Source organism: Penicillium daleae (genome assembly GCF_028827525.1).
Source record: "Penicillium daleae strain IBT 16125 chromosome Unknown utg000002l_segment0_segment0, whole genome shotgun sequence".
Taxonomy (NCBI): Eukaryota; Fungi; Ascomycota; class Eurotiomycetes; order Eurotiales; family Aspergillaceae; genus Penicillium; species Penicillium daleae.
In genome coordinates this window covers 1,565,132-1,592,145 of record NW_026623150.1, presented here as the reverse complement: position 1 = coordinate 1,592,145, position 27,014 = coordinate 1,565,132, and the positions used below count along the sequence as shown (strand labels likewise).

Genomic DNA, 27,014 nt, shown 5'->3' with positions numbered 1-27,014 from the left:
TCGCTTATGGGGCTCGTATACACCGTCACCACCACCACCCAATCTCTCGTCTTCTAGTGTTGAAAATAGCCCTCCGAAATCTATTGAAGCACTATATAAGAACCAGGCGAAGGTTACTAAACACCTCGAGGATCTATTAGATAAGATGCAGCGAAATCTATCGAGGTTAATGGCGCACTAGCGGGAGATGGCGGAGGAGCTTTCGATGACCTAGGATACAATTCGGCGAATCAGGGCCGCGCAAGCGCTAATAAAACGCAAATACACTAAGCGGCAGGTCAAATTGCTTAATTCAACTGGGATATTGACGACACGTGATGCAAATCGGTCAATTGTAGTCAGGAGAGAAGAAGATAGGGCGAAGGAGGAGAGGAAGCTAGCCAAACAGTTCAAGAAGTTGTATGGCTACGAACCTACACAGCGGTCGGAGGAATCTATTTAACGGGCAATTGCTAATGAGGAAGCGGCTAGGCAGGCCGGAGAGATTTTTTTTGTTGATAATTAGCTAGTTGGGTGGTAAATTTGACGATTTCTATACTAAATGGTCAGGATTGTGGAAAGGTCAGGATTGTGGGCGCACCTAAACCGGGAAGCGGTTTGGGTGGGCAGTAAGGCACGGATAGCTATTATACCTCTCTAATCGTTGTAGATATCTCTTTAGGGAATTTGTGCCCGCGATAAAAAGCTATACCTGCCTCGAAGTTTCCCCGAAATCCGTCGATAGTTACGACAGTCGGTGTTACGGTTCACATATGTTTGGTGTTGATGCCTAGTGCCTAAGGCATCCACAGAGTATTTAGATAGCTCTCTCGCCATCTCTCCTTCCTTCTTTCCTTCCTTATGCTTAGTTGTTTCGTGAAATGCTACTACACTGGTTGATCTTCTTCCTCTCGTACCTGAGCGTAACAGTCGGCTTTGCCGTGATTCGACCTTTTATTCCACGTGCTATAAACTCTATAAACGACTTAAAGATTTAAATATCGGGCGGATTTACCGCCTTCGGGTATAGTGAGAGGAATCTGACGGAAGCAATTAGAGACCTGGAAAAGTGGCCGCCCGAAGATAAAGCATTGTTAAGAGGCACTCACTTGTTATAGATACGAAGTGCACGCCGGTAGTCTTCTTTGGTTCTCGGGAGAACGGCACGTAAGATTTCTGAGTTGTTATAGTTATCGAAATTCACGACGAAGGTAAAGTTAGCGGTTTGATCCTTGCTCTTAGTTATTGTGAGGGTGAATAGTGACCCTTAGGCTAGCGGGACGAGGTAAGAGGGGAGGCTGAATAGTGGGAGACTGCTGCTAGACGCTCCTAGCGCGTACTTATAATTCATCTATCGTCGCTCTCTATACCAGCGGCTCGCGAAATCTTTCCCTGTGTCAAGGTATGCAAATACGCCTTTTGACGGCCTGCCCTGCACCCTGGGCGGTCTTCGGGTGAAGAATATTCAGGTGGGTGAACTGCCGCCTGAAGCCGCCTGAAGCTGCCTGAAGCCCGCCTAGGTAAAGCGGCGAGGCGCCCACGACCGAACGATGGGCGCTAGGTGAGCCCGGCCATACTTTTGGCTGTTGTATGTATTGGATTTTTGTATTTTGCTGGATTGTTGTTAGATCTTCCACAACGATAAAGGCGCGCTGCATTAGATTCAAAGACATCGATTCTTGATTCATTCCTCGACTCCCATTTTGGCATGGAATTTTTATTGCCAGTCTTGGATTAGTTCGGTTGATCATGTAAGTCTCGTTTCTTAGTGTAGTTGTGTGAGATGCGTTCAAAGAACAGCTGAGTCTGTCGTGATCTACGAACAACAATAATGGAGTCGGAAGAGTTGAATCAGAGAAATAATCTATCATTGCGAAATATGGCCCACTTTTGAATCATCGGTGGACAACTTCTGGATTCCACAAATCACGGCCTCTGTTTCGTGTCTAAAAACTCCTTGGTAGATCTCCAAATACCGCGCGCACCAGTCGCGATTGCGTGCCTCCCATCGTAGAGAGGGAATATGACTACTGCGCCGAACGCACCAAATTGCCAAATGATGGCCACTGTAGTCCATCCAGAGAAAAAAGACTTTGTGAAGATATAATCACGATACAGCGGAAGTGGCCAAGCAACGAATGTTACCAAAACAATGGCCACAAACATGATACATGCGATCTTTAGCCAGCGGTATAGCTCCTTCAAAGTTTGCTCATCGAAGGGATGTTGGACATCGTCAAGATTGGGAGTAGCTCTGGGTGATGTCCAGGTTTCTGTTGAAGTCTTTTCGTCTCCAGGTGGTTTGAGATCGCTTTTTCTGGTTAGTGCGGAGTCAGGGCCGTTTGGCACTGCATTGATAGATGTAGAAACATCTTTGTGACTTCTAGAATTTTCGTCGTCACTGGTCTCGTTGAGTGTACAAACGTCAGAGGCAGCGTGAAGATGAGCCTCGTCTGCTAGCTCGATGCGCAGGAACTCGCGCCAGTCAAATTTGTAAGGCTTGTACAGGGACAATATGACAGAGTAGAGACCGGGTGTGAAGAAAGATGCAATCGCTGCATACAATGCCGGATAAATATTCGAGGTGGTGTTGATGTTGATGGCTCCATACATGGACTGTGCGGTTGCCAGCCAAACAGCAAGCCCAGTGAGGAATCCGAGGATAGGTGACGCAATCGCTGCTAAGCGAGTTTGGCGTGACCAGAACAATGTGAGGATCAGCGGGATGATACCGGGACACGAAATGATGGGTCGCAGATAACCAATCCAGGTCATGTTGGCGCCTCCATAATTCAAAGCAATTGAAATTCCGGTGATGAAGACTCCATGAATGACCACAGTTAGGTGGCTCACCCGCACAAGTTGCTTGTCAGTCACCTTGGGGTTGAGGTAGGTCTTGTAGAGATCATATGACAGAATGCTGCTGACAGCAATCATCGATGATGAGATAGTGCTAGTAAGAGCCATGAAAAGTAAGAAGAAGAATCCAATGATAGCCTTGTCCCCAAGAAGAGCCTTGAGGACATAAGGCATCACCATGCCCATATTGACTTCTGTGGAAGTTAGTGGGCCGGGATATGTTGGAAAGATGGGTGTATTCTGAATCGCTCGAGCCGTCAATCCAATGACAGTTCCAAGTCCCCATGGGATTCCAAAAACTGAGATTGCTGCGATGTTATAGCCCGGTACAGTGGCCCGGACCTCGGTTGCGAAAGACTTTTGCCAGAACGCGGTATCCTGAATTTTTGATTGTAAGCTGCTTGTAAAATCGGTGATCAGTGATCTCATCTTACCATAACAACTAGGGCTAAGTTTCCAAATTTCAGAATCAGGCTCCAGATAATTGCGCCTTTTGACTTGAATGTAAGGAGTGATCCCTCATAGTTTCCCGAAATATAATTTTCGCTTGCAGTAGTCACAACCTTGTCATACAGGCCACCCAAGCCACCGACGGCAGAGTTGGTGAGGACCGCAATTGTGAAGTAGATGATAAGAATTAGCGCAATGGCCGTGTGAAGGAAGTCTGTGAGGAAAGTAGCTTTCAAGCCTCCCACTGCGGTATAGAGCACCACTGTTTCTTGTTAGAGGCCGATCTATAAGATCAGGGTATATTTTGAGCCGTACCTCCAAGCGGGATAAGAATGGTAGCTGCAACAAAATGCATCCCAGAGACACCGTAAATCAGCTGTGACCCAGTCATGATCATCGAGGCACATCCAAAGACGTTGTTCACAAGATTCAGCACAATGAAAATAATATGTCCAATCTTTCCATATCTCATGCGGACAACCTCCAGAGACGTATGCGCATATGGAACTCGAATTTTGCCATCACGCCCAGAGCTGCCATCAATGCAACTTGAAAACAAAGACCAGAGGCCCACCACTATACACATGTTAGCTTCATGAAACGTATTGTCACCTCGAGAAGCACATACCAGTGGAAGAGCTAGACCGTAGCGATAGCACATTGCTGCTGCTAGTACTGTCTCATTGATCCACATCCATGATGAGAATACAGCGGAAGCTGTTAAGCCGGTGCCAACTGATCGATTAGCCACCATGAACATTTCTGACTTGCCAGAATCCTCAGATAGATATGCTTTCTGAACCTTCAGCGCAATTAAAATTACTCCGCAGAAGACGACACTGAGGCCGATGAGAAGGCCATATGCCGATCCCTGGGAGATCAAGGCCAATTTGGCCGTGTCAATCGTGTTGGACATCCTGGCTCACTGATTCCAGACCAGTCTGCTATTTTGGCAGAATTGATTATCAGTTGCAGTCCCCATTATATCGCAAACTCTTATATGCTGTTCAGGGTCCAGCCAAAATCCTGCGGAATGAACCGTGCAGCTAGACGGACTGCCATGTGTTTAATGCCTATCACGTCGTACGTATACCCAATTGCGTTATGTTCGATGATGAAAGAGAGCGATAGGACCAATTGGTCAAGAGACAAGGCAATGAGATGATAAGAAACAACAGTAGTAGTAAAAAAAAATTCATCTTTCCAATAACATGCCTGTGTTGGAAGTAATTCTGTCAGGATTGCGTGCAATCACGACGCGATGGCGAGAAAACAACTGTCGAATCACAACCAAATCACGCCACAGATTTACCCCACAGCTTTGAGAACAAGAATGTCTTGTCGGCCGATAGGGCTGTGTAAACTAATTTGAAATCATCGTTGGGGATAACGAGATGATAACGCCTTCGCACAATAGCGATGTCGAGATTGTCTTGGTAACGTTGGAAGGAGTGTTATACCAGCCATGCCCCGATCCCGATGCCGGAACTCAAGGACCTGAAACCTGGGTGATTTTCTTTCAACCGTCCATAAGAAATACAACTATTGACACAATATGGGTTATAATCTTGAAAGCACCAGTGATAGGGAAAAATTCCCTGGGACTAAGAAACAGATCATTCTGAATGCTTTTGTTATGAACACTCCTGGACACTTAGCACCTGGGCTCTGGAAGCACCCGAGGAACAAGACCGATCAGTACAAGAAGCTCTCTTTTTGGACAGACATCGCACAGTTGCTTGATAAAGCAGGCTTCCATGCCATGTTTATTGCAGATACACTGGGCCCTTACGATGTGTACAAGGGCCCTGCCAACGTGGTCCCTGCGTTGGCATCAGGTGCGCAGTTTCCGGTTAATGATCCACTGTATCTCGTCCCGGCAATGGCAGCCGTGACAAAGAATCTGATATTCGGGGTCACCGCCAGCTTGACGTACGAGAAGCCCTATGCGCTCGCTCGCCGACTCTCCACGGTCGACCATCTCAGCGAAGGCCGGTTAGCGTGGAATATTGTCACGTCTTACCTGGACAGTGCTGCACGAAATCATGGACTGAAGGACCAGATCCCCCACGACGAACGATATGCAATTGCTCATGAGTATATGGAAGTGCTCTACAAGCTCTGGGAAGGAAGCTTTCGAGATGATGCCGTTCTGGCCGACCGTCAACTTGGTACATACATCGCAAGTGACGCCGTGCTCCCGATAAATCATAAGGGAAAATATTTCGAAGTTCCTGGCCCGCACTTTTGCGAGCCATCACCCCAAAGAACTCCGTTCTTGTTTCAAGCCGGAGTATCCGAAGCAGGCAATGGATTTGGGGGCAAGCATGGAGAGGCGATTTTCATAGGTGGCCAGACTCCAGAGGCCACTCGAGCAACCGTGGAAAATATTCGAAAGATCGCTCAGCAGGAAGGTCGCAATCCAAATCACTTGAAGATTATTGTTGGAATCAATGTGATTGTCGCCGCGACTGACGGGGAAGCCGAAGCGAAAAGAGAGGAGTACTTGCAGTATGCAGATGCCGAGGGTGCACTGGCTCTGTTCGGTGGGTGGACTGGGATCGACTTGTCAAGTTATTCTGATGACGAAGACTTCCGCTTCGCAGAGTCGCCTCGGGTTCAATCCATCGTGCGCAGATGGTCGGCAACTGTTCCGGGTACAGATAACCTGCCATGGACGAAGAAACGTATCGTGGAGTACATCAGTGTTGGTGGGCTCCAGGCTAAGGTGATCGGTAGTCCCACCACAGTCGCAGACGAGTTAGAGCGATGGGTCGAATTGTCTGGTGTTGATGGGTTCAATCTCGCCCATATTGCGAATCCTGGAACATTTGAAGACATCATCGATTTTCTGCTCCCTGAATTGCGACGACGAGGCCGCTTCCGGTCAGAGGTGGAGCACGAGGGCGCGACTGCACGAGAAGTTTTTATTGGGTCTAAACGATTGCCAGAGGATCATACAGGGAGCAAGTATAAGTGGAGAGCAGGAGAAAGAACTCCCAAATATTTGCATGGAGATAGGCTTGATGGCGGGGTTGACAAAAGTTCGCACTAGATTGCGATGTCCAAGGTTAGTCGCTAACTTATGACCAAGTACGATGGTCATAATTATATCAACTCCCCGTGTTAAAGCTGAAGAACTCACTCGATGAAACTAGGCACTTTGAATATTCGCTTCATCAAGAACCGAAGCTTCTACTGTGACACTTCCCAGGTTGAAATTGCTTTATCAGATTGTTGGCGAAAGCTAACAAATCCAATTGCCTATTGGCCTATGCTCACTGCGTCATATCCCTCGTCGCAGTTCGCTGATGTAGCTTGCCCAGCCATGACTGCGCAGTCCATCTCCTTATTCTCTTTCCAAAGAGTATGAAAACAATCACCATCAGGTTGTTGACAAGAAGAACTGCTCCAAAAATTCCCGAGATCACAACCGCATACCCTCTAGACAGAATCCAATCTAGCAAATACGAACCCATTCCAAACGAGATTGCTTGCTTTCCTAGATTCATGGCGATAAGCATTTCCGAGGTGTTCGCATAGTAAGAGTCGACCGCATAAGCTAATGTAAAAGTAAAGTAAAAGTACGACGCAAATTGATCCATGGCCACTCCAGCAAAGAATCCCATCCAGTGAAGATTGCGCTGGGCAGTGAACCCATATACAATCAAGCCGGCTGGGGCTAGAAGAAGGGCTGGGAACAACGCGGGTAGACGCATTTCGGATTCTCGGATTCCATTGTTACGCTTTGTTCGGTATGCAGCTAGTCGGTCAGAGGTCGAAGAGAATGGAAGAGCAAGCAAATAACCGACGAAGCTGGCGACCGCGATGAGACCGGAGTTCGTCTAGGACTAGTCAGATCTGCTGGAAATGGGTTAAAGTCAATTGACATTACCTCACTCCAGTTGTAGGGTGGCTCAGTGATCTTCAGAGGGAAAGTGTAGTTGAATGCCAAAGCACCCAGGCCAATGTAGAGTCCTACAGAATTCAATTAGCCAAAAATATGCCCATTCTCGACCTATGTTCCATGAGCTCATACCGTAGCTTGCAATTACCCAAAATACGGCCGGCACTAGGAAGTAAGTAAAAGAGCGGAGAATAGTCATGATAAACTCTGCATCTGGATCAATGGCGCCCCACGGTTTGAGTGTCACCAAGAAGCTCTTTCGCGGCGGTACCGATATAGATGATACATTCTCTAACTGGAAATTATCCTCCAATTTCTCATCTGTGTCAAGTGCTGTTGGGGAATGGTTCAAAGAAATTGGCGTCGTTAGTTGTTCTTTGCGGTGATAGGTTGACTCCTCAACAAAGAAAAAAGCCATGATCAAGAGGGCACCCGCAAAGGCTGCTTCGACGTAGAAGAAGAGTCGCCACGAATAGCCGCCCGCAAGCATGTAGCCTGCATAGAGAGGACCTGTTGACCCGAGGCAGAGACATACTGTCTCTCGTCAGCTCCTATACTGCTATGACATCAACTGGACCACTTACTGGTATAGTAGCCAATTTTCTTTCCTCTTTCATGAAGAAAGAAAATGTCGTTCACAAGCTGTACGGGCAAACTTTCACAAACCCCGCTGGTGGAGCTTAGTGGAAATCTTCTATTCTTAGAATATCTCGAACTTACCTGCCAAAGCCGTGGAATACTCGCGCAATCATCAATCCCGTATAAGATGTTGATCGAGAGGCTCCGATTAAGCCGGCCAAAAACTGCCAGGTCATTAGCATATGGAAAGAAAATAATATACTGTTATACCTACTGTCAACATTGACAACAGCGTCACCGGGCGTCGACCGATCTTCAGATACAGAGGAACCAGGATCAATGACCCTAGAGAACGCATGTCAGAAACGTGCGAATTAGCCGCAAGAAAAGAGTATATCCTACCAAATCCAAAAGCAAGATTAGGATAAGAGATCAACCCAGAAGCTTCCGCTTGTGATATCCCAAACTCCTTGCTATAGAGTCCAATGTAGACCGATGGACCAGTAAGGGAGCTATTGCCGAGAAACGAATAGACGGCAACGATGATTAGGATGACATTTTTCTTCCAGATAGGCCACTAGAGGAGTAGACGAGAATCAGTATATGATCATTGACCATGTTCAATATGGTCACCAATCTCATACGTACCTGCAGTGGGTCGTTAGGATCCTCGGCTGGAACGGGATACAGAGCTTGTCCATATGCCGTGTCGTCGCCCTCGGCAGCACTAAGATCGACAGTTCCAGGAATCTCGCCCTCGTGGGCATGGCTATAATCAAGGGGTTAGGTGAATACGACACGCAATTATTGTGCACAGCGAGGTACCTGTGGACAAGATACGGCCTTGCAGCCGGTATTTCCTCCTTCGGCATAATGGAGCTTAATGGTTTCACTCGAGGGGAAATCACGATTTTCGTCGGGCTGAAAGCAGAAAGCGTAAGGCGTTTGATATTTCAAGAGCAATCAATTATCCTAGATTTCGAGAACATTTGGGCGATTTTCGCCCCCTTAAGAGCTCTCCCTGTTCTGCAACCCAACTAGTTTTTCCAGAGATGGGGCAGGGATCGACCATTCCCTGTCTTCCCCGCATTGCCTCCACATTCCCCCGGATTCTGTCCAATGTGTGGGCAACACGAGAAGCTGTCGGTACTTGCTGAGGTTGATGATGGGGCAGGCCCCACACGACAAAACTGGGGCTGTTTCTCAGTAGAATATGACAGCATTAGAAATAGAAGGGACAGGGTAGAAAGGATTCGTATAGCTTGGAATACAATTGGTGAATCATCACTTCATACTACAGGGATATGATTTGCCATGGGAGAAATGGATAGCTTTCTTGAATTTAGAATATTGCAACAAGCTATTATTGGAAGAAAGGCCCGTCATAAAACAGGGCCAGGCAGAAAAAGGACAATGACAAGGAAACAGGCAGTCTTCTAATCAAGTGAACACATCAGTAGCATACCGCGCTTTCGTCCTCAACTGATCAAAGAATCGCTCCGCAGCGGTATCCTCACCTAATTCAGCCTCCGGACCCAATTGCTCCCCAGTCTCCTTTGCCTCACGAATCTTCTCACGGCGATGATCCAAGTACATAGTCTTGCAAACGTCCCGTACAGCACTACCAACACCAGTGCTGCCACAGACGTAGATATTCGCCCCCTTCTCAAACAAATCGACCAGCTCTACCCGGTCCTCAAGCATTAGATCTTGCACATGCTTTCCAGGTGATCCATTTGCAGGGCGGCTCAATGCCCAACGAACATCGACAGCGCCCTGTGAAGCCCACTCGGCCAGCTCATCCGAGTGGATATCATCCTTGCCCTCCGTGCGACAGCCTATATAAAGCACAGCCTTAGCCGGCTTGTTGTTTTCGGGAACATCAGCGGCATCGATGGAATTGCGACGTCCACGGATTCTTTCTGCACGGTCCATCACGAATCCTCGGAATGGAGCGAGGCCACTGCCAGCACACGCCATGATCATTGGCGTCTGGAGATCGACTGGAGGCTTAAACCCAGAGTTTGAAGGGCGAACGGAGATATGAGCACGCTCGCCGGGTTGCAGCTCGGAAAGGTAGTTCGAGGCAACTCCAAGATACTCTTCAGGGCTTTCGCTACCTGGCTCAGATATGCCTGAAAGAGCCGGCGCGTTCAGAACGGAGAAAGTGATTGAGCATTCTGATGGGTCTGACAAGGGAGATGAAGAGATTGAATACTGGCGAACACGCATTGGTGGAAGCATCGCCAGGAAATCACCAATCGATAGCTTGATTGACGGGTAACGCATCAGTAGATCCAGAGGGCTGATACGATTTTGCACAATCTCGGCTGTGAATCGACTCGGGCTAGAAGCAATGTATTGCAACTCCGCCTGGACCTCGGCGTCTTCGATAGCTGCATCGGCCAAAAGTTTGACGTCGCGCTTTGATGCTGGCTGAGAGAGTTCGACGTATGTTGACAGGAGCTCAAAGGCCGAGATAGGCGTGTCCAGAGGAATCGATGGCGGTGCCAAACCAGACGAGGGCTTTTTGACACGCAAAATAGCGTCCCAGGGTAAGTCGAAACGACGAATTGCGCGGCGAACGACAGTACTTGGGTTCACAGGCAGAACTGCAAGATAATCACCACACTGGTAGGTCATATCAGATGGCAACTTGAATCGGAGAAGTCGCTTGGTAGGCACTCCGGGCTTAGTCAAAACTGTGTTCTCTACCACGAATCCTTCTTCCAGCTGGAGGCCGAGAGTAGATGCGCGTACACCTGAGCTCACTTCAACTTGCAGTGAGGACTTGGACTTGACGATCTGTTCGGGGCCACCGCCGAACTTAGCCACGATAGCTGGCCAGAAGGCGGTCTCGCCCCAGCCATCGAAGTCAGTGAACATGTCTGAATTTGCTGCATCTGCCAGACCAAGGTCACATAAGCGATTTCCGCCGTTCTCGCAAACAAGTTCATTGACTGCCTTGGGAATGCGGTGGAATGTAGATGCCCAGTCATCTAAAGCAGGTTAAGAAAGTTAGTTGGACTGTAGAGCAAGAATCGATTGCACGAGCATTACTCACGGTGACCACACCCAAATACTGCATAATTGACCCCTTTCAGGCTGTCACCCTTGAGCTCACTGAGCCACTCAAAGAAATGAGCCGCGTTGTCAGGCGGCTGACCCTCGTAAGATGCGCTGATAAAGACGACTGGGTCTTCCTTGGTAATGTTCTGCAATGCCGAATCCAGACAGCTGATCTGCGCAGCAAATCCATACCCAACAGCATCATCCGCCAGTCTCCGGGCAAAGGCCTCACAGGTACCGGTGTTACTTCCGTAGAAGATGTGCATGGGTCTCATCTTTCCGTTGGTTGGAGCAACTTTGGGCTTCCTCTCCCGTTCCGTGACACCCACATCCTTGTGCACACCGGCAGTGTCACTCAGGGCCAAGCTGAGTTTAGTGGGGTCCAGGCCCTCACGGAGAGAGGCCCTGATCTGGAAGTCCTTGGGCTTGATTGTGAGTGTTTGTTTGAGACGAAGATCGTAGCTGGGGTTGTCCATCTGGAAATTGAAGTTTTGGAGCAGGATTGCAACAACGAGGAGTGCTTCTTGCCAAGCGAATGGACGACCAATACATCCACGCATGCCGTTACCAAATGGCTTCCATGCGTTCTTCGGCAGCTTCTCAAAGTTTCCGTCTAGCATCCTCTCTGGTCGAAACTCGTCCGCGTCCGGGCCGTATACCTTCGGATCGCGTTGCATCTTGCCCAGCAAAAGGACGATGGGTTCATCTTTATACAAAACATACTTGCCACCCCCGAGAGTGACAGGGTCTTCCTTGTTCTTCTCAGGGTGGGCATGAACGGCAATCATAGGGGCTGTTGGCTTGAGGCGTAGTGTCTCACGCATAACGGCTGTGATATACGGTAATTTCGACATATCTTCCACTGTAATCTTACGTCTACCGATGACACGGTCGACCTCTTCTTGGGCTTTCTTGTAAGCATGAGGCGTCTTGAGTAAGTAGTAGAAGAGGAACGAAAGCATGCCGGAGGTTGTTTCATGGCCTTAAGTCATCATCAGTGTTTATCCAAATCAACAGCAGCATGCGACATAATCATACCGGCAATCAAGAAAGTGATCATGTTATCCACGATCGACTCGTCCGTCATACCCTTGCCCGTCTGAGGGTCACGGCCCAGGATCAATGCATTGAGAAGATCCTTCTTATCTTCTGGGTTGTTCTTTCGGGCGTCAACTAGCTCCTGGGACAAATTCCGCAGATAAGCCACGTCACTCCAGTACTTGCTGTTTTCACTTGTAGGCAAGTTGTTCCAAAGAGCGGGTCGTCGGGCTCGGTTGGCTGAGCCTCCGAGCAAACCCACCATCGCCTCGACAAAAGGGTGCATGTCGTCATGATAGAAGGAGTTGAAGCGGGTACCCATTGAACACAAAGCAATGGTGTCAAGAGTTAGGCGTGTAAAGTCATCAGTCACTGTAATTGGCGTGTGGGGCCCTTGTCGCGCCCATTTCATCACCAATTGAGTTGCAATGTCGTACATATCTGACGCGTATTAGTTAAGGGCTAGCTGTGCAGAGGGATCATGGTCCGTCCTTACCATCAAACATGCCCCGGATCATCAACGGTCCAAATGCAGGCACAAGAATGCGATGGGCGATCGCCCAATTCTCTTCGCCGGGATAATTGGCTGTGAAAAGGCCGTCGTGTGTGCCATTTCGAATTTCCTTCAGACCTTGAGTGACAATTTTGCCGAATCGCTCTTCATTGCAGACCTCATCGATCAGCTCATGTGAACTGATGAAGACACGTTGATTGCCAAGGGCTGTGAGACGGAAGATCTCTCCTGTGCAATAGTTAGCAGTTGAAGTTATTATTCTATCTTCACTGAGGGCCTTGAAGACTCACCATAATTATCAGCCAGCAAGTCAATGCTGTTCAGCGGGACTTCGGGTTCAATGTCATAGATATTTCCCAAAATAGGGACACCCCTTGGCCCCGGAATGGGAATCTCCTTGGATGCACTCATCGCAGAGGCTTTCAACTGGAGATATCGATTCTAATGGGACGGTAGTGTGAGAAGAAGGAGGATGGAAGTCAAGAAGAAAGAAGGAGGGATGATCTGTGTGCTAAATTAGTGAGATGGCGGGGTTGGGTGCCATCAATTCCGATCGCCCGTCCAGACTAGTGATTCGTTGAGAGAGATGTAACCAGATATATGGTTGGCTGATGCCTTTTTGGAACTGAAGCTGGATTCTTGGGAGAGTGGAATGAACGACGAACCACGACGCTTTTCAATTCCTGTTCAGCCTTCAACTAATCGCCCTAATCTTCATATTTCATATAGCATCGAACATTATGCTCAAATCCTATTCATAGACACCGAGTTGCCTCGCCACAGGGGGTTGGACGGGGCAAGCCAAACTTTTCGTCGATGCCTGGATCCACCCTTGAGCCTCGGCTTGCTGCAGAACCAATCATTTCACGATCGGGCGATCCGCTGCCAAGTCGTGTGTGGGAAATTGGAACATTCAGCTGGCCAAGATGCCTCTGCCGTCTCTGACGGTGCCCGAGAGCAGAGTCAGCGGTCGGAGACGGAGAGTGGACACCGATCGGGCCGACTGAAGCAACAGCTTCGTCTACGGATAATCGATACATAGCTACTGTAGTATGCTAATCTTACAGGCTTGTGTCCATCGTGGTTAGTCTAACTAATTGTTTGAATGATGAGGTCATCTTACAGGTCGATGGATCGCCGAGGCCCAGGGACGCCGTACAGGGACTAATTTTAGCAGTCTAGGCCTGGGAATTTGATTTATCGATGTAAGGGTACTTATCCCTTGACATTGTCTTAATGAGTACCTGTTGAACAAACTAGCAATGTTTACGTATAAACAAAACAAGATCAAAAGAAGAAACCCAATGTCTTGGTGAGATATGTACAAATCGTGCGTGTATGAAAAAAAGGAGACCTATAGAGGAAACCGAGGATGAGGAAAGGCTGGAGACGATGGCAACACTGTACAACGCCCACGGATTTTGGCCGATGGATTGAGAAAAGACGAAGAACCGAAGGATGGATATCAACAGGAAAGGGCCACCATAAAACGAGCGCAGGTGGGAAACAGCGGCAACACGCTGGGACAAGATGGAAAAGGTCATTAGGTAGTTACTCTCCCCCGGCAATGGCAGACTTCATAAAGAGGAAGGCACTCAGAACGAGTTACGCTAACTCATCCATATCGGGAAGTCATGATGGTGCCTGAGAAAACCGGGACACCGCACACAGAGAGGGAGCAAGGTTCGTTGAACCGTTCGTGATGATAGACAGAACAAGGAAATGAAAACAGAAACATGACGAGTGAGAAACACATAAAGTGTTAGCGGAACTAGCTGATAACCTTGCTGTAGCCGGAGTGCTTCCACTCGCTCTGCTTCCAGTCGTTCTGGTAGTTCTCCATCTCTGTGCGCTCGGTAGCGTACCGCGAGTCGTCTAGAGCATTCTCAAGGCGACCCTTCCGGCGCTGACGCAAGCAGACGAGTGCCAAAGCAACAATTGCCAGGACACCAGCAGCCGCAGCACCAGCGTAAACTCCAATGTGCGCACCGTTGCCAAGGTCGGCCCATTTCTCGGCCAGTGTCTTCGCAGGGGGCTTGTTGAGCTCATCCAGGACGGTCGAGTTTCCGCTGGAAGAAGATGGTGGTCAGTTGGTTGATCCGTAACAGAAGATATTTCGGTGATGACACTCACCCTGCCACCTTGATACTGGTCCAGTCACCAGACTTGTCCCCGTAGCTGTACTCCTTGCCAGTGTGGAAATCCTGGACACGCATACGCTGAACGCTCATAGTGAATGGGCCTTCATCATAGTTCACCAAACCACCTGCCCACTCAATAGTACCGTTGGCAGCACTTTTCAAACCAGCAGGCCAGTTACTGATCTTGACCTGGCATGGTGTTTGCGGGTAATTCCTGCCACCCAGGGCAGTCGCATCAGTGTAGAGCAGAGTTCGCACGAGATTGCCATCAATCCACCATTCAAGCTTGTCAGAGTCCCACCAGGTTGTGTAGTTGTGCCACTCAGTGTCTGCATTGGCGATATAGATTGTCTTGCCACGGTCGTAGGTAGTCGTGTTGCCCTTGCCGAAGAAGTTGGTTTGCACCGCACTGGTGTTATATCCAACCCATTCCCAATCAATCTCATCCAGATCATCCGACTCCAAAACCACACTGCTCACAATACCCGCACCCTTAGCCATCTTGACCCAGGATTCTACCACGCCGAAGAATATGTAGAAGTTGGACTGGAGAAGGGTGGACTCGTTGACCTTCGAGATGGTAAACTCTGCAGCATCGCTAGTGTAGGATATCGAACCAGTTTTCATGTCCCAAATCTTCGAGTCGAGCGTCGAGTTGAACCACCAGGTATGTTCGGTTCCGAGGGCCGTGTCAGCGGGACAGGTCTGGTTCATGGGATTGCAGTCGGTAGAGGTTTGGGCGACGGCAGAGCCAGCCAGGGCTGCAAGAGCAGCGACAGTCAAGAAGTTTTTCATCATGGAAGACAAAGCGATATTCAAATATATAGAAAAGACACCAAGGCTATAGTTTCCCCCTCAGATACTGAGATACTGCTGCTGAATGGGCAATTCCAACCAAAAAGCGATAATGAATGGACAAGGGGGAGTGCATATACTGAACCCTCGAGATATAGAAATCAAAGAGCGAATGAATGTGCGAATGGAATCACACGGCAAAAGGATCGGAAAGGCGGAAAGGCCACCAACAGCAGGGTATCTCTAGAGATCAAGAGAAAGGAGATGATGGAGAAGAGGGTGCTTCAGCAGAGAAGTTCGGGGGAAAAGGGAACGCCACGCTAGACGAGCAAGTGGATGTGCGGCATTATGGACTAGCGTTTCCCTGGTGCACGGCGAGTGTACGTATTTTGACGTATTTTGTGTGGCCAGCAAGGGGAAAACTACACGCAGATTATGATGATTTCTTCCTTTCTAACCAATTGTCGTTAGTCAGGGTGAAGCAAGTCGGACGCTAACCTTAGCCCCTAAACTGCATCAAGCAAGTAGCTAGCGGTCCTGTGCCTGGCGGTCCTTCAGGGGTCCGCTAGTGTTAATTTTGGTCTAATCACACACCTTCGTTTGGGCTTAAGCGGGCGCGACCGCCAAGTCTGCACAAGTGTAGGGGTGCTTATTGGCTGATCGTAGGACTCCGATAAGACTAGAAGGATCCACAGCTGGATACAGGCGGAGATGAAGAGGGGATGGGGTGGAAAGTGGACCACACCCTGGGAAAAAGGGAAAGACTGATCAGGAGATAGACCCTGAGGGAACACCCCCGAGCGATTTTGCCATAGGCGGTAGAATGCTATTCATTATACTCGCTACATACTGTCTTCCATGTCTCGTGGGGTACAAATATGGGTGTATTTTAGTCTATCGGCAGTCGATAAACGGCTTTCAGGGGTCGAAAAAAGGCCCAGTGGCGAGCCCCGTTATTAACCCGGTCTAGACGTTCCCCCAAGAAAGACCAAGGAGCGTGTAAAAGCAAAAGAATACGCCTCATCCGGATATCCTACTGAGAACGGAAAATAGTACCTGGGCAGATATGATAATTACAGTATTGCACGAGTACACAGAGACTGGACTCTGCTGTTCTCATATCTTTTGTAGGGTCTTGCACAAATGACAATGGTTTGGTTTATCTAGCAGTACTATGTGGTTACCCCGTTGTTTTACCATAACTGAATCTCTGGGCGGAACATTGTAAAGTAAAATTACATCGATATTATCCGGTACACTATTCAAGAAGCGATAGTACTGGCACATTGTGTACACGTCGGTAATCAGTTGCCCCTTTCTCACGAATAGTATGTACATCCAGAGCCTCTATTTTGAGACAGCATTACTGTACTTACGTAGGACAGTTTTCTGCAGAGACCACTCTTCTCCAATTGAAGCGAGTCTCCCACTTGTTTGGGTTTTCTCCACTTCAAGTCCAACCCCAATCACCGCGCGTACAGAACCAAGTCTTACCCTGCGGAGACCCACGGGTCAAGTTCCAGGGAATTTCCCAGTCCCCAGCAGTTTGGTGTTTGGTGTTTGGGTTTTTGTTGGTGCTCGTTCTTGCTCGTTTACTTGTCCCTATGGAGCCTGTTCATCCAGTCTAAGCAAACAATTTGAACGAATCACTCTAAAGCACCGCCACTGACTACGTTCATTCGTCTAAGAAGAAATGCCAGCGGTGAAGCTGGGCGGCGGCGCACCTGGGCCAAGACTGTTGATGCAGATTGCAATTTCATCTTCAACTGCTGAGCCGATTAGAACTGAACCCTTCTATTGCATTTTAATCGGTCGCGTTACGCAGTTTTTTGTACTTCCTACAGTCGCTGTCCAAGATAAATTCACTTTAGGAACTCTAGACATGCATTGCAGGATCGATGTCTGGTCGAATATTGGAATACAGTGCATGCTGCACGAGTCAATACATAAAATCATGGTCCTAGGCAGTCGTGTATGAAGGCAAGAGGATAAGTAGGAACCTATAGCAAGGGTCCAGAAGTAATAATTTTAGAAAACAAACTCCCGTTCAAGAAATTATAGCAGTCAATCCATATCTCGTCATCATTCGTTGGAAAATTCGTGCCTCGTTCATAGAAGGATCTGTTCGTCAATCTCCAGAAATACTCAAAACTAGTCGACTTGAACTCACCTTAAAACGCCTTTCGATATCCATCCATCCTTACTCCATTACCATACCCACACCCTCCCAGCGCAATTTCCTCAATTATCGCCTCATGATAAGTATACCTTAGCCGGTCGCCGTACCTCGTCACGGTATCGTCGTGAACTACTACTCCGCGGCTTCTCCACATAGTAATCCACATTGGATGGCCGTCGTCTTCTTCGCCTTCTCTCGTCCCCAGCTGCGGTCCGAGTAATAGGAGGTCGATATCCGACATCCGACCCGTCGTCACCGCCCCAAGGTAGTTTCAAGAAGCGCCAGAGCCAGATAAGAAAAAGCGTACCGAAGATGGAGCCGATCACGATTCCGGCGATCGAGCCGCCGGAGAGTGTACTCGGGCAGCCATTCGAGTCACGCGGGGCGAGATGAGAGTCAATGGGAGCCTAGGATGCAAGAGACACGATTCAGTATATGATCAATTTGAAGCTCCAGTGTTGGATTTGGAGCCATGGTTCTGAGGCCCAGGGGCCCGCCCAAGCTTGGGGTGATTGGGCCATGGAATGCTTGCCAGGAACTTACCATTGGGTCCAGTAAGACCACTTCTGGTAGTTTAATGATCTTGAAGGGATTTAGAAACGAATGTCTATTCCCGTGGATCAGACCAGGTCCAATATACGCCTGAGGACTGGATCAACGCCGAGTATTGACTCCTTGCGACAATGGCGAAGCAAACAATTGAACCACAGTCCTGCGAGAGTGGTTGCAAAATGGACGAGGAAGAATCATCTCGAAACGGGGCACAAAGTCTCATAACTTATAACTCGCAAACAAAACCCGCCGCGGCATAAAGCGCATTTCCAACTTCTTCTTCCTGTCCCGCGCTGACGTCAAAAGAACGTCGGTCTTGGCGCCCTGAAAAGCAGCGATCGGCCCTCTAGTAACACAAACCGGGAAACTGGCATCAGGACACGCAACTATTGGTTGAAGGGACATATCGACACCCGTTGTTACGGTAGATATTACCTCTCAGCACTACTCCAATGGCGCTCTTTGCTGGCTGACAACTCGGAAGACTACGGCTGAGGGGGTTGAGACTTTAAAGAGCGGGGCAATTGAATGGACGACTGGACAAGCCTTCATGCAAGACTCATGCAGGTCATGGGCCCATATGGGGTATTGCCTTTGCGTTGGCTGGAAATTGAGGCTAAATATCGCATTGCTTCCAGACTTACATCGAAGACGAGGATGTTCACCGAAGGATTCAATTGATCAGTGCAATCCCAATCTATCCTTTCTACACGACTAGTCAAATGCACCGCTACTTCAGCTGGACATGTCCTGGTGAAGGTGGCACTTCTCCAGACTCCCACGGCTTCGCATCCTGGCCAAGTTCAAACTCAATGTGGCCGCCGTTAGTCATGACGTCGTCATGCCCGAACCAATTCTTGGTCCATTGTCTCCCATTGATCTTCACACTCTGAACGTGGTATCCAGTATCCAAACCTGCCGCAGAGATGCGCAGCGTCTTGTTTCCACTAACTGTCATGTTCAGATCGGGGAACCAAGGAGAGGAGATCAGGTACACGGGCTGTGTGACAATGGGATAGATGCCAAGCATCTGCCACAATAGCCAGGAGTTCATTGCACCAGCATCACTGTTGCCTGGGACTCCATATGCGGCGTCTTTGAAGCTATTACAAATCATTAGCGGTGTTAGATATAGAGAACTTTTAGTTCTGTTGCATACTATTGGTTCGCAAGGCTGCGAGATCGCTCGACACTCTTGGCCTGCTTGTTGATGTAGTTGTAGAGGTATGGTGTTGCAAAATCAGGCTCGTTCCTGTGATTATGTGGTAAGCAGAGGTTTCTTTTTTTTGTAAGATCCAGTGATATCCAGGAATAATTACCCGATATTGATCAGCGTGGTAATACCTGCGCCATTTGCCCCAAGATTCTGGACGGACGTGTTCGGTTGGAACTAGCCACCATTATCAGTCGTTAGAATCGATCCTGGCTTGACGGTACTTACCATCAAGTCTAGACGAGACTCAAAAGTCTCAGGTCCACCCATCAATTCAATTAGTGTTTCACAGTCGTGTGGAATGACGAATGAGTATTCTAGAGGCGATTAGCATGGCTTGCTCTTTCGGTTTCACTTTCGTTAAAGATTTTTGTCTTACCCCATGGAATGCCCTCATACGTGTATGATGACCACTCGCAGTCATAGCAGTAGAGCGGGTCATAGCCACTGCTGTTAAACTTTCCATTCGAGAACTTTGGTGCCAAGAAGCCCGTGAAGTTCAGGCTCTTCACGCTTGCGTCCCAAATGTTCTGCCACCCAGCAGATCGGTTGAGATACTTCTCTCGGTCCTCAGGCATCTCTCCAGCAGCTACCTGGCTGACCGCAAAATCATTCAGACTATATTCGACAGTACGGGAGATGCACCGGGTATTGTGGTCCTGAGACACGTAGCCCAACTCCTTCCAGTCGTCGAGTGCACCACGGCCTTCTTTTGTGCTGGCAGTGAGGTCTGTTGGGTCAAATGTGTTGTAGGGGGTCACCTCGGCGTCTTTCTTCATTGCTAGATATCCCTCAGTCCAATTTATGGCGCCACGGAGGCCTTTGACATAGGCATCAGCGAGGACATTGTCTGCGTCTGATCCACCTTGAACAAGACCATTCCAATTGCCGGATCTGCCGTCTGGCATATAGCCGTCATGTCTGGTGTAATGTCAGCGCTTCGAACTTAAAACCAATGCAATAATTTCCATACTTCCAGATATCAATCAAGCTTCGAATCATAGACTCGTAGTATTCGGGCTGGAATATATGGTAGAAGCTGACAGTGCAACGGAAAATATCCCCTTGGTTTCGTCAGAAAGCTGCTGCACATTTCAAGAACACGAATACTCACACATTGTATAGAAATCATCCCAGAATGGCTCTCCTGAGTCCCACAGAGGATTCTCTCCCGTCCGATCCGATGGCATCAAATGCATGAAGTACAAAGAGCTGTACAACAAACGAACATGAGTCATGTTAGCGGAATCATCCAATGGTACCTGGACTTTTTGGAAGACATCATCATTCCACTCATTAACCGAATCAGTTACGGTGTCATTCAATTTCCATGATGAAATTTCCTTCTGAATGTACGAGCGAGCCTTGTCGGTGGAAATGGAGGAAATGCCAACACGGGAGATGACGGACGAGGCAGGTCCATTCTTCCAGCTGAAAAGTGCACCAATGCGATTATTCATTGGCCCAGAGACTACCTTCCTCGTGCTGTTCCCATATACCGGCTCACTGACACCACCATCTGCAAGGTTGTGGTACCGAGGCATATGATCCGTGTTGACGCCAGAGAATGTTCGCGTGCTGTCCGATTTCTCGGCAAATTCTCCCCAGAAGTAAACAGTAAATGGAGCGCCTTGGATATGGCTATTAGTCTCATTACCATGCATAGTTGCAAGAACTCACCATTGTTCCATCCTCCGACATACGTGCCATAACCACTGTATGTCTTCCCATCGTTTTCGATCTGAATCTCTCCTCCAGTGTAAAACTGGCCGTTCGCATCACCAGGAGATCCGGGAAGATACTGCAAAACTAGCATCAGCTTATACTCGAGCATATCAGCACTTCTCAAAGCAGCGTACATGAGAAACGTCAATAAGCACATGCTTCTCGCCCTCCGGGAAAGAATATTCCATGATGCCCGCATGTCGCGACGCAGACAACTCAACAGTGACACCACTCTTCAACTGGGTCTTATAATATCCGACACGAGCTATATCGTCACCAATCTGATATCATCACACTTATCAGTCTCTCAGCATTTTCTTGGCATAGACAAGGTTTTGGCGACGCACCCTCGGCTGGCTGTAAGTTGTATTGTCAAGGATATTGACAGGACTATCAACAGACGTCAAAGGCATCTGCGATATCAACCCATATTTAGGAGAACCACCAGTTCCACTCTCATGCATCATACTGATACCCGTAACATTGCCATCGGGTGTCCAGCCTCCATTAAGCACAGCGGTGCTCCAATTCGCGGCCGTCGAATCAATTCCAACCTTGGCGACACCAAATGGACGCGCACCACCCACAAAGATATCACCTCCACCAAAGCCCGAGCCCGGAACAGGGCCTTCAGAGCCTATGAGTGGGTTCACATACTGCGATAGGTCTACCTTGGCGGCTAACGTAGTACCTGTAAGCAATGTTACCCCTATAATAGGAGCTAGTCTCGGGGTTAGGCGCATCTTAGATGTGGGGAACAAGTTTCTTGAAAAGCCAACTCTCTCTACAGTTCAATATCCACGCACACGCAAGAAGAGAAGAAAATTTGAGTGGGTGAGATATGTCCATCGCGTCTCCCAGCCTCCTTATAGCACTTACATTCCAGCGCGCATCAAACGCCGACCTTTTCTCCGACCTTTCGATTAGTGTAACCCTGAAGCTGAAGATTTGGCCGAGAATACAACCTGGCAGATCGGCAAAAGGGCAATTGCTCGGATATACTGGTCCAATTGTTGCTGCAGAGCTACCCCGCATCAATGCACACGGCATCAGGGATGACCGGGAGTGGCGGCAAGCAGTGCTCCGTGGGGTTTGGGTGAGCGCCATGACATATTGATCGGCAGGCTTACTGGCGGAGTAAAAGACAATGTAACACCCGAAAGAACACACCCCGTCGATGAGCATGGTTGGAGGTTGAGAGAACCGAAAGTGGGCTTGGTAGGAGCTTTACTTGATGCTCAGTGCGGAGAATCATTGTGGGGTCTGTTTGTCTAAAAATGGTACTCCAGTCCAGGCATACAGGTGAGAAATATGAAGATTGAATAGATATTCATTGAAAGATTCAAAGACGCCTAACCCATGATATCATCAGAAACAACCAGGCAAGAGGTAACCGTATCCAGCCAGGAAACCTATATCCATGAATGCAGAAAAAACCAAGAACATGCAAATTCATCTCTCTAGTCGTTACCGGCCCTCGATATAGTCTCTGTTCTCAATCGTTACACTCTTGGTCATGTGGTTGACCTTATACACACCAACGAGGCGGGAAGCAAGTTCGAACTGCGAGAAATTAGTCAATGTCCAATAGCCTTGTAGATTCACAAGAGAACTTACCATGTTGTTTCTCAGCGAGATAACAATGAATTGAGCATTCTTGGTCCGCTCCTTGATGTAAGAGGCCACAATTGAAACCTGTATGTCTCGTTAGTGTCCACATGAAATAGACAAGGGTAAAGCAAGAGGTAACTCACGTTACGGAAATCCAGAGCAGCATCAATCTCGTCCATGACATAGAGCGGGGTCGGCTTGTAGTGATGCAGAGCAAAGACCAGAGCCAAGCTGGAAAGTGTCTTCTCACCACCAGACAAGTTGCCAATGTTCTTCCAGCTCTTCTTCGGAGGCATGACTGAGAATAAGATGCCCTCAGAGAAGGGATCCAAAGAGTCGACCAGTTCTAGCTCGGCGTTACCACCCATGGTGATCATCTGGTACATCTCCTTCAAGCGAAGAGAGATGATGCCAAATCCTTCCATGAAGCCGTTCAAACGGGCTGAGCGAAGACCATCAAGGCGGGCTTTGGCGGCATCGCGCAATGAGAGAGCCTCGGCCAAGTCGGCAGATCGAGACTCGTGCTCAGCAGCACGCCGGCGGTACTCTTCAATGACCGAGAGATCCACAGATGCGTTCTGAACCTTCTCCTCCAGAGCGGCAATGACTGCTTTGAGAGACTCCTTATTCATCGCGTCCAGCTCGTCCTTGGTGTATGTTTGAAGTTCCGTTGATTCTTGCTCCTCGCCCAGATCACTGATATTTTGCAAGGAAAGTCGGGAAAGCTTCTCCTCCCAGTAGCGGCTCCGCTTTTGGTTCTCCCCAAGGGCTTTCTGGTTCTCCTCCAGCTTGTTGCGCATTTCGATCTCAGTGGCACGCGTCTCATTGAGTTCGGCCACCTTCTCGTCAAGCTCTTCCTTGACAGACTTCAGTTCACCCTTTTTAGTCTCAAGCGCCTCCTGGGCTTCATCGGCCTTTTGACGCCAGTCGGAAGCATCGCTAGCTTGGTTTTCGACATCCTCTTCAAGTTTCTCCAAGTCGTCCGTGATCTGGCTGATCTCCTTCTCGGAACTATCGCGAGCTTTAGAGTGCTTGGTGATTAACTTCTCATTCTTGGATTTCTGGACCTCCGCATTAGAGATCTCATCGTTGAGCATGTTGATCTGCTCCTTCAGGCCGTCGACCTTTGCTTTTTGTCCACGGAGACGGACACCGCCAACTTCCATGATCTTGCTCTGCAACTCTTGGATCTCCTCTTCAATGCCGCTCTTCTCGCTGTTGAGCTCATCGATTTCGTCGCTCATAGCCTCGATTTGCTTCTCAAGGGCGGCGACCTGAGCTTCGTCGGACTTGGAGGGCTTGTGCGCCGCTTGCAGTTCCTTGACTCGTCGCTGAGCGTCTGCGAGGCTGCGCTTGGCACTGTCGATCTCGATCATGATCTTCTGGATTTTGGTGTCAACCCGGGGATCTCTTCCGTCTTCTCTCGCATGTTGGCTTCGACATTGCGTTGCTTCTCTTGGAAGATCTGGAACTTCCGCTCCAATTCCTCAAGATCCGCTTCCAGGCGTCCCACTTGTTCCTTGGTGGTGTCTGCGACCTGTTTTGAGGACATGCCACCCCGTGCAACACGGTTACCGCCACCACTCATCGTACCAGAAACATCGATCAACTGACCATCCAGGGTCACCACGCGCCATCGTCGTGCACCGTAGGCAATGCGATTCGCCTGCTCGAGGTCCTTAGCCACGAGAGTGTTCTGCATTACGCTGTAGAAAGCAGGCGCAAACTTGGGATCTTTGGGTTTGACGAGATCGAAAAGGCGGGGGACACTCTCGGGGGTGTAGATAGTCGACATGTCACGGCGAGGCAAACGGTCAAGGAGAATGAAGTTGGCACGTCCAAGGTTGTTCTTGCGCAAGTAGTCGATACATTGCTGACCAACTTCTACGGTCTCCACCACCATGTTGTCGAGCGCAGGACAGGCGGTAGAAATAGCAACGTCGTACTGTTCATCGATAGTTCCCAGGTTCCCGAGACGGCCGTGGAATCCATCGATACGACCAGACTCCTTGAGTCGCATGAGACCGGTCAAGACACTACCACGGTTCTGTGTGCTGGCCAGGCTGACTCGAGCCTCGTCGGCCTTTTGTCGGGCGCTAGAGACGTGGGCTCGGACTTCCGGCTCGCGAGCGGCGTACTTCTTCAAGTCGCTCTGCAGCTTGGCGAGTTCGGCCTCCAAAGTCTCTTTCTGGGCCTGTCGCTCCTCAAGGTCGTTTTGCTTGGTCTGGATGGTTTCCTCGATGGTGGCAATCTTGCTTTGGGCCTCCTCTAACAAAACAGCACCAGCATTACTTCGCTCATGCAGGATATCGAGCTCGCTCTGCGCAACAGCCATGGCGGACTGTTTCTGGTTGATTTTCTCGTTCCAGGGCTCGAGAGACTTCTGCTTCACAGCAATTTGTTCGGAGAGGCCCTGCGTTTTGCCCTTGAGACTTTCGCGAATAGAGTCTAGCTCTTCCTCTTCAGCCTTCATCTCATTCTCGAGCTGAACCGTTTCTTTGGTCTTTTTCTCGATGTCGTCGGTGAACTTCTCGACCAAGCTTTGACACTCAGAAGCAGCAAGTCGGCTGGTCTGCATTGTCTTCTCCAGCTTCTTGTGCTTGCCCAGGAGGAATTTCCGTTTCTCTTCAAACTTGACGTTTTCCTTGTCGTACTTGGCCATCTCCTTAGCCAAAGCCTGCGACTCTTTCTCCATGCTTTCGTATTCACGAACGCCACGCTTGTAGGCCTTTTCGAGTTCCTTGATACCCGACTCATTGCCTTCGTGCTTCTCGAGCTCCATGTTCAAAAGCTCCTGCATCTGGAGGATGGCCTCCTCGGTGACGCGCACATTATCAGCACACTCATTAATGTAGATTTGATAGAGGGCTGATTGCTTCTCGGCAAGTTCGTTCTCATCGCGGATGTATGCCAGAGCCTTGTCCTTCTTATCCACAAGCGCAGTCTTCTCCTTTTCAACATGTTGAACACGATTGTTCTTCTCAATACACACATCGTTCAAGGATTCCAGTTCCGTGGCAGCTTCGTCAATAGGGGTCTTGTACTTGGAAGTTCCAATGATATCCTCCAGGTATTCAAGAAGGCCCTCATCGTGCTCGTTTGCGGCCTTTGCCTTCATCTGTGCAATTGATTCGACCTCACCTTGCAAGATCAGGAATCGCTTGTGGTCGAGATCGATGCCGCGGTCCTTGAGGAAAGTTGTCACAGCAGTGAAACTGGTTTCCTTCTTGTTCATATAATACTTGCTGCTGTTGTTCTTGAAAGCTCGTCGAGAAATGACCAGATGCGAATCTGGAATGACTTCATTGCCTCCGTCAGGAAGGTCGAGAACTTGTTCGAAGTGGACCTCCACTTCACAGAACGAGAGGTCGGGGTGCTGTGCTGAATTATGGATCAAGGCAGAGATCTTGCCTTGGCGCATTTTACTAGCACGGAATCCGAACACGAAGAGGAGCGAGTCAATAACATTCGACTTGCCCGAACCGTTGGGACCAACCACGGAGGAGAAAGAGGCATGGAACGGGCCAACAACCTGTCTGCCGGCGTAACTCTTGAAGTTTGTCAGAATCAAATTTTGGATGATCATCCGGGGCTTTGGCTCTGCAGGTTCCTCCGCTGACGCCGGCAGCGCCATGTTCCTCGACTTCATCACAATGTCCATGGGCTTCTCGAGAATAGTCGAGTTCGGGTTGATAATCGAGATTTGGGACTTGGGCTCTTCGGATTGCTTCGATGGAGATGGGTTGTTCACAGCGGATTCGGTGATGTCGGACAGAGGTGGCACACTCTCCCGATGCGCACGCGCTGGAGTGGGCTCTGGCGACGCGGACGGCTCTGGAGTGGGAAGTGAGCCCTTTGTCGACTTGGGCGTGATCGAGCCACGACTCTTGAGGGGTTGAGTCATACTTTGTCTTTTCAATGATGCCTTATTCAAAGGCGAATCAGGATCAGCCTCTGCAGGCTCGATGCTCTTCCGCTTCAGCGCCGCTTGGTTTGAGGGCGAGTCTGGGTCAGCCACCACAGAGGCCATACTGACTCCCTCATCATTCTCATCATTCTCGTCCGTTTCCTCAGCCTGGGAGGTATCCGAGTCTTCTGCGGCGGGTGCAATGGATGCTCTTGATCGTTGTGACTTTTGCGCCGGTTTCACGGTGGCAGGTGTGACGGGTTCTAGAGTCAACCGCTTCCCAGATGCGCGCTTCGCCTTATTGGGGACAGGGGTATAATCTTGCTCTTCCTCGCTCTCATCGTCGTCGTCATCTTCATCATCATCTTGCATCGAGGCCGTTGGCGTGACGTTGCCGGGGTCCTCTGATTCGGAGGTCTCTTCGACCACATAGCTTCGGCGCGCGGCTGTGCGGCGCGAGGGCCGACCCTTTGCGATCGAAGACATGTTTTGTCGC

The 27,014-nt window shown here is 49.2% G+C and overlaps 7 protein-coding genes across 7 annotated transcripts; 1 reads left to right on the top strand and 6 right to left on the bottom strand.

The window, feature by feature from the left end:
• Positions 1-1,905: 1,905 nt before the first annotated feature.
• On the bottom strand, positions 1,906-4,204 carry N7458_001598 (sodium:solute symporter family protein; the record flags this gene model as incomplete). Its single annotated transcript, XM_056904981.1, has 4 exons — positions 1,906-3,216; positions 3,273-3,550; positions 3,604-3,864; positions 3,913-4,204. The coding sequence occupies 4 exons, from the start codon at positions 4,202-4,204 to the stop codon at positions 1,906-1,908; spliced, it is 2,142 nt and encodes a 713-aa protein (XP_056769088.1).
• A 639-nt stretch (positions 4,205-4,843) lies between these two features.
• On the top strand, positions 4,844-6,343 carry N7458_001597 (LLM class flavin-dependent oxidoreductase; the record flags this gene model as incomplete). Its single annotated transcript, XM_056904980.1, has 1 exon — positions 4,844-6,343. The coding sequence occupies one exon, from the start codon at positions 4,844-4,846 to the stop codon at positions 6,341-6,343; it is 1,500 nt and encodes a 499-aa protein (XP_056769087.1).
• Positions 6,344-6,566: 223 nt separating this feature from the next.
• On the bottom strand, positions 6,567-12,806 carry N7458_001596 (Bifunctional cytochrome NADPH reductase; the record flags this gene model as incomplete). The annotated part of the gene is made up of 14 exons (XM_056904979.1): positions 6,567-7,133; positions 7,184-7,266; positions 7,328-7,729; positions 7,780-7,865; positions 7,916-7,998; positions 8,049-8,119; positions 8,177-8,351; positions 8,423-8,543; positions 8,600-8,695; positions 9,240-10,773; positions 10,839-11,825; positions 11,882-12,322; positions 12,378-12,623; positions 12,686-12,806. The coding sequence occupies 14 exons, from the start codon at positions 12,804-12,806 to the stop codon at positions 6,567-6,569; spliced, it is 5,013 nt and encodes a 1,670-aa protein (XP_056769086.1).
• A 1,360-nt stretch (positions 12,807-14,166) lies between these two features.
• N7458_001595 (glycoside hydrolase family 16 protein) lies at positions 14,167-15,331 on the bottom strand (the record flags this gene model as incomplete). Its single annotated transcript, XM_056904978.1, has 2 exons — positions 14,167-14,464; positions 14,529-15,331. 2 exons carry the CDS (start codon positions 15,329-15,331, stop codon positions 14,167-14,169), a joined length of 1,101 nt encoding a protein of 366 aa, XP_056769085.1.
• A 2,253-nt stretch (positions 15,332-17,584) lies between these two features.
• On the bottom strand, positions 17,585-18,056 carry N7458_001594 (uncharacterized protein; the record flags this gene model as incomplete). Its single annotated transcript, XM_056904977.1, has 2 exons — positions 17,585-17,917; positions 18,054-18,056. 2 exons carry the CDS (start codon positions 18,054-18,056, stop codon positions 17,585-17,587), a joined length of 336 nt encoding a protein of 111 aa, XP_056769084.1.
• A 736-nt stretch (positions 18,057-18,792) lies between these two features.
• Positions 18,793-21,743, bottom strand: N7458_001593 (GH92 family glycosyl hydrolase; the record flags this gene model as incomplete). The annotated part of the gene is made up of 10 exons (XM_056904976.1): positions 18,793-19,165; positions 19,222-19,314; positions 19,382-19,452; positions 19,504-19,592; positions 19,655-20,196; positions 20,249-20,339; positions 20,390-20,916; positions 20,979-21,076; positions 21,135-21,281; positions 21,348-21,743. 10 exons carry the CDS (start codon positions 21,741-21,743, stop codon positions 18,793-18,795), a joined length of 2,427 nt encoding a protein of 808 aa, XP_056769083.1.
• A 724-nt stretch (positions 21,744-22,467) lies between these two features.
• smc4 (condensin subunit SMC4) lies at positions 22,468-27,004 on the bottom strand (the record flags this gene model as incomplete). The annotated part of the gene is made up of 4 exons (XM_056904975.1): positions 22,468-22,563; positions 22,618-22,695; positions 22,755-23,970; positions 24,012-27,004. The coding sequence occupies 4 exons, from the start codon at positions 27,002-27,004 to the stop codon at positions 22,468-22,470; spliced, it is 4,383 nt and encodes a 1,460-aa protein (XP_056769082.1).
• Between the last annotated feature and the right edge of the window lie 10 nt (positions 27,005-27,014).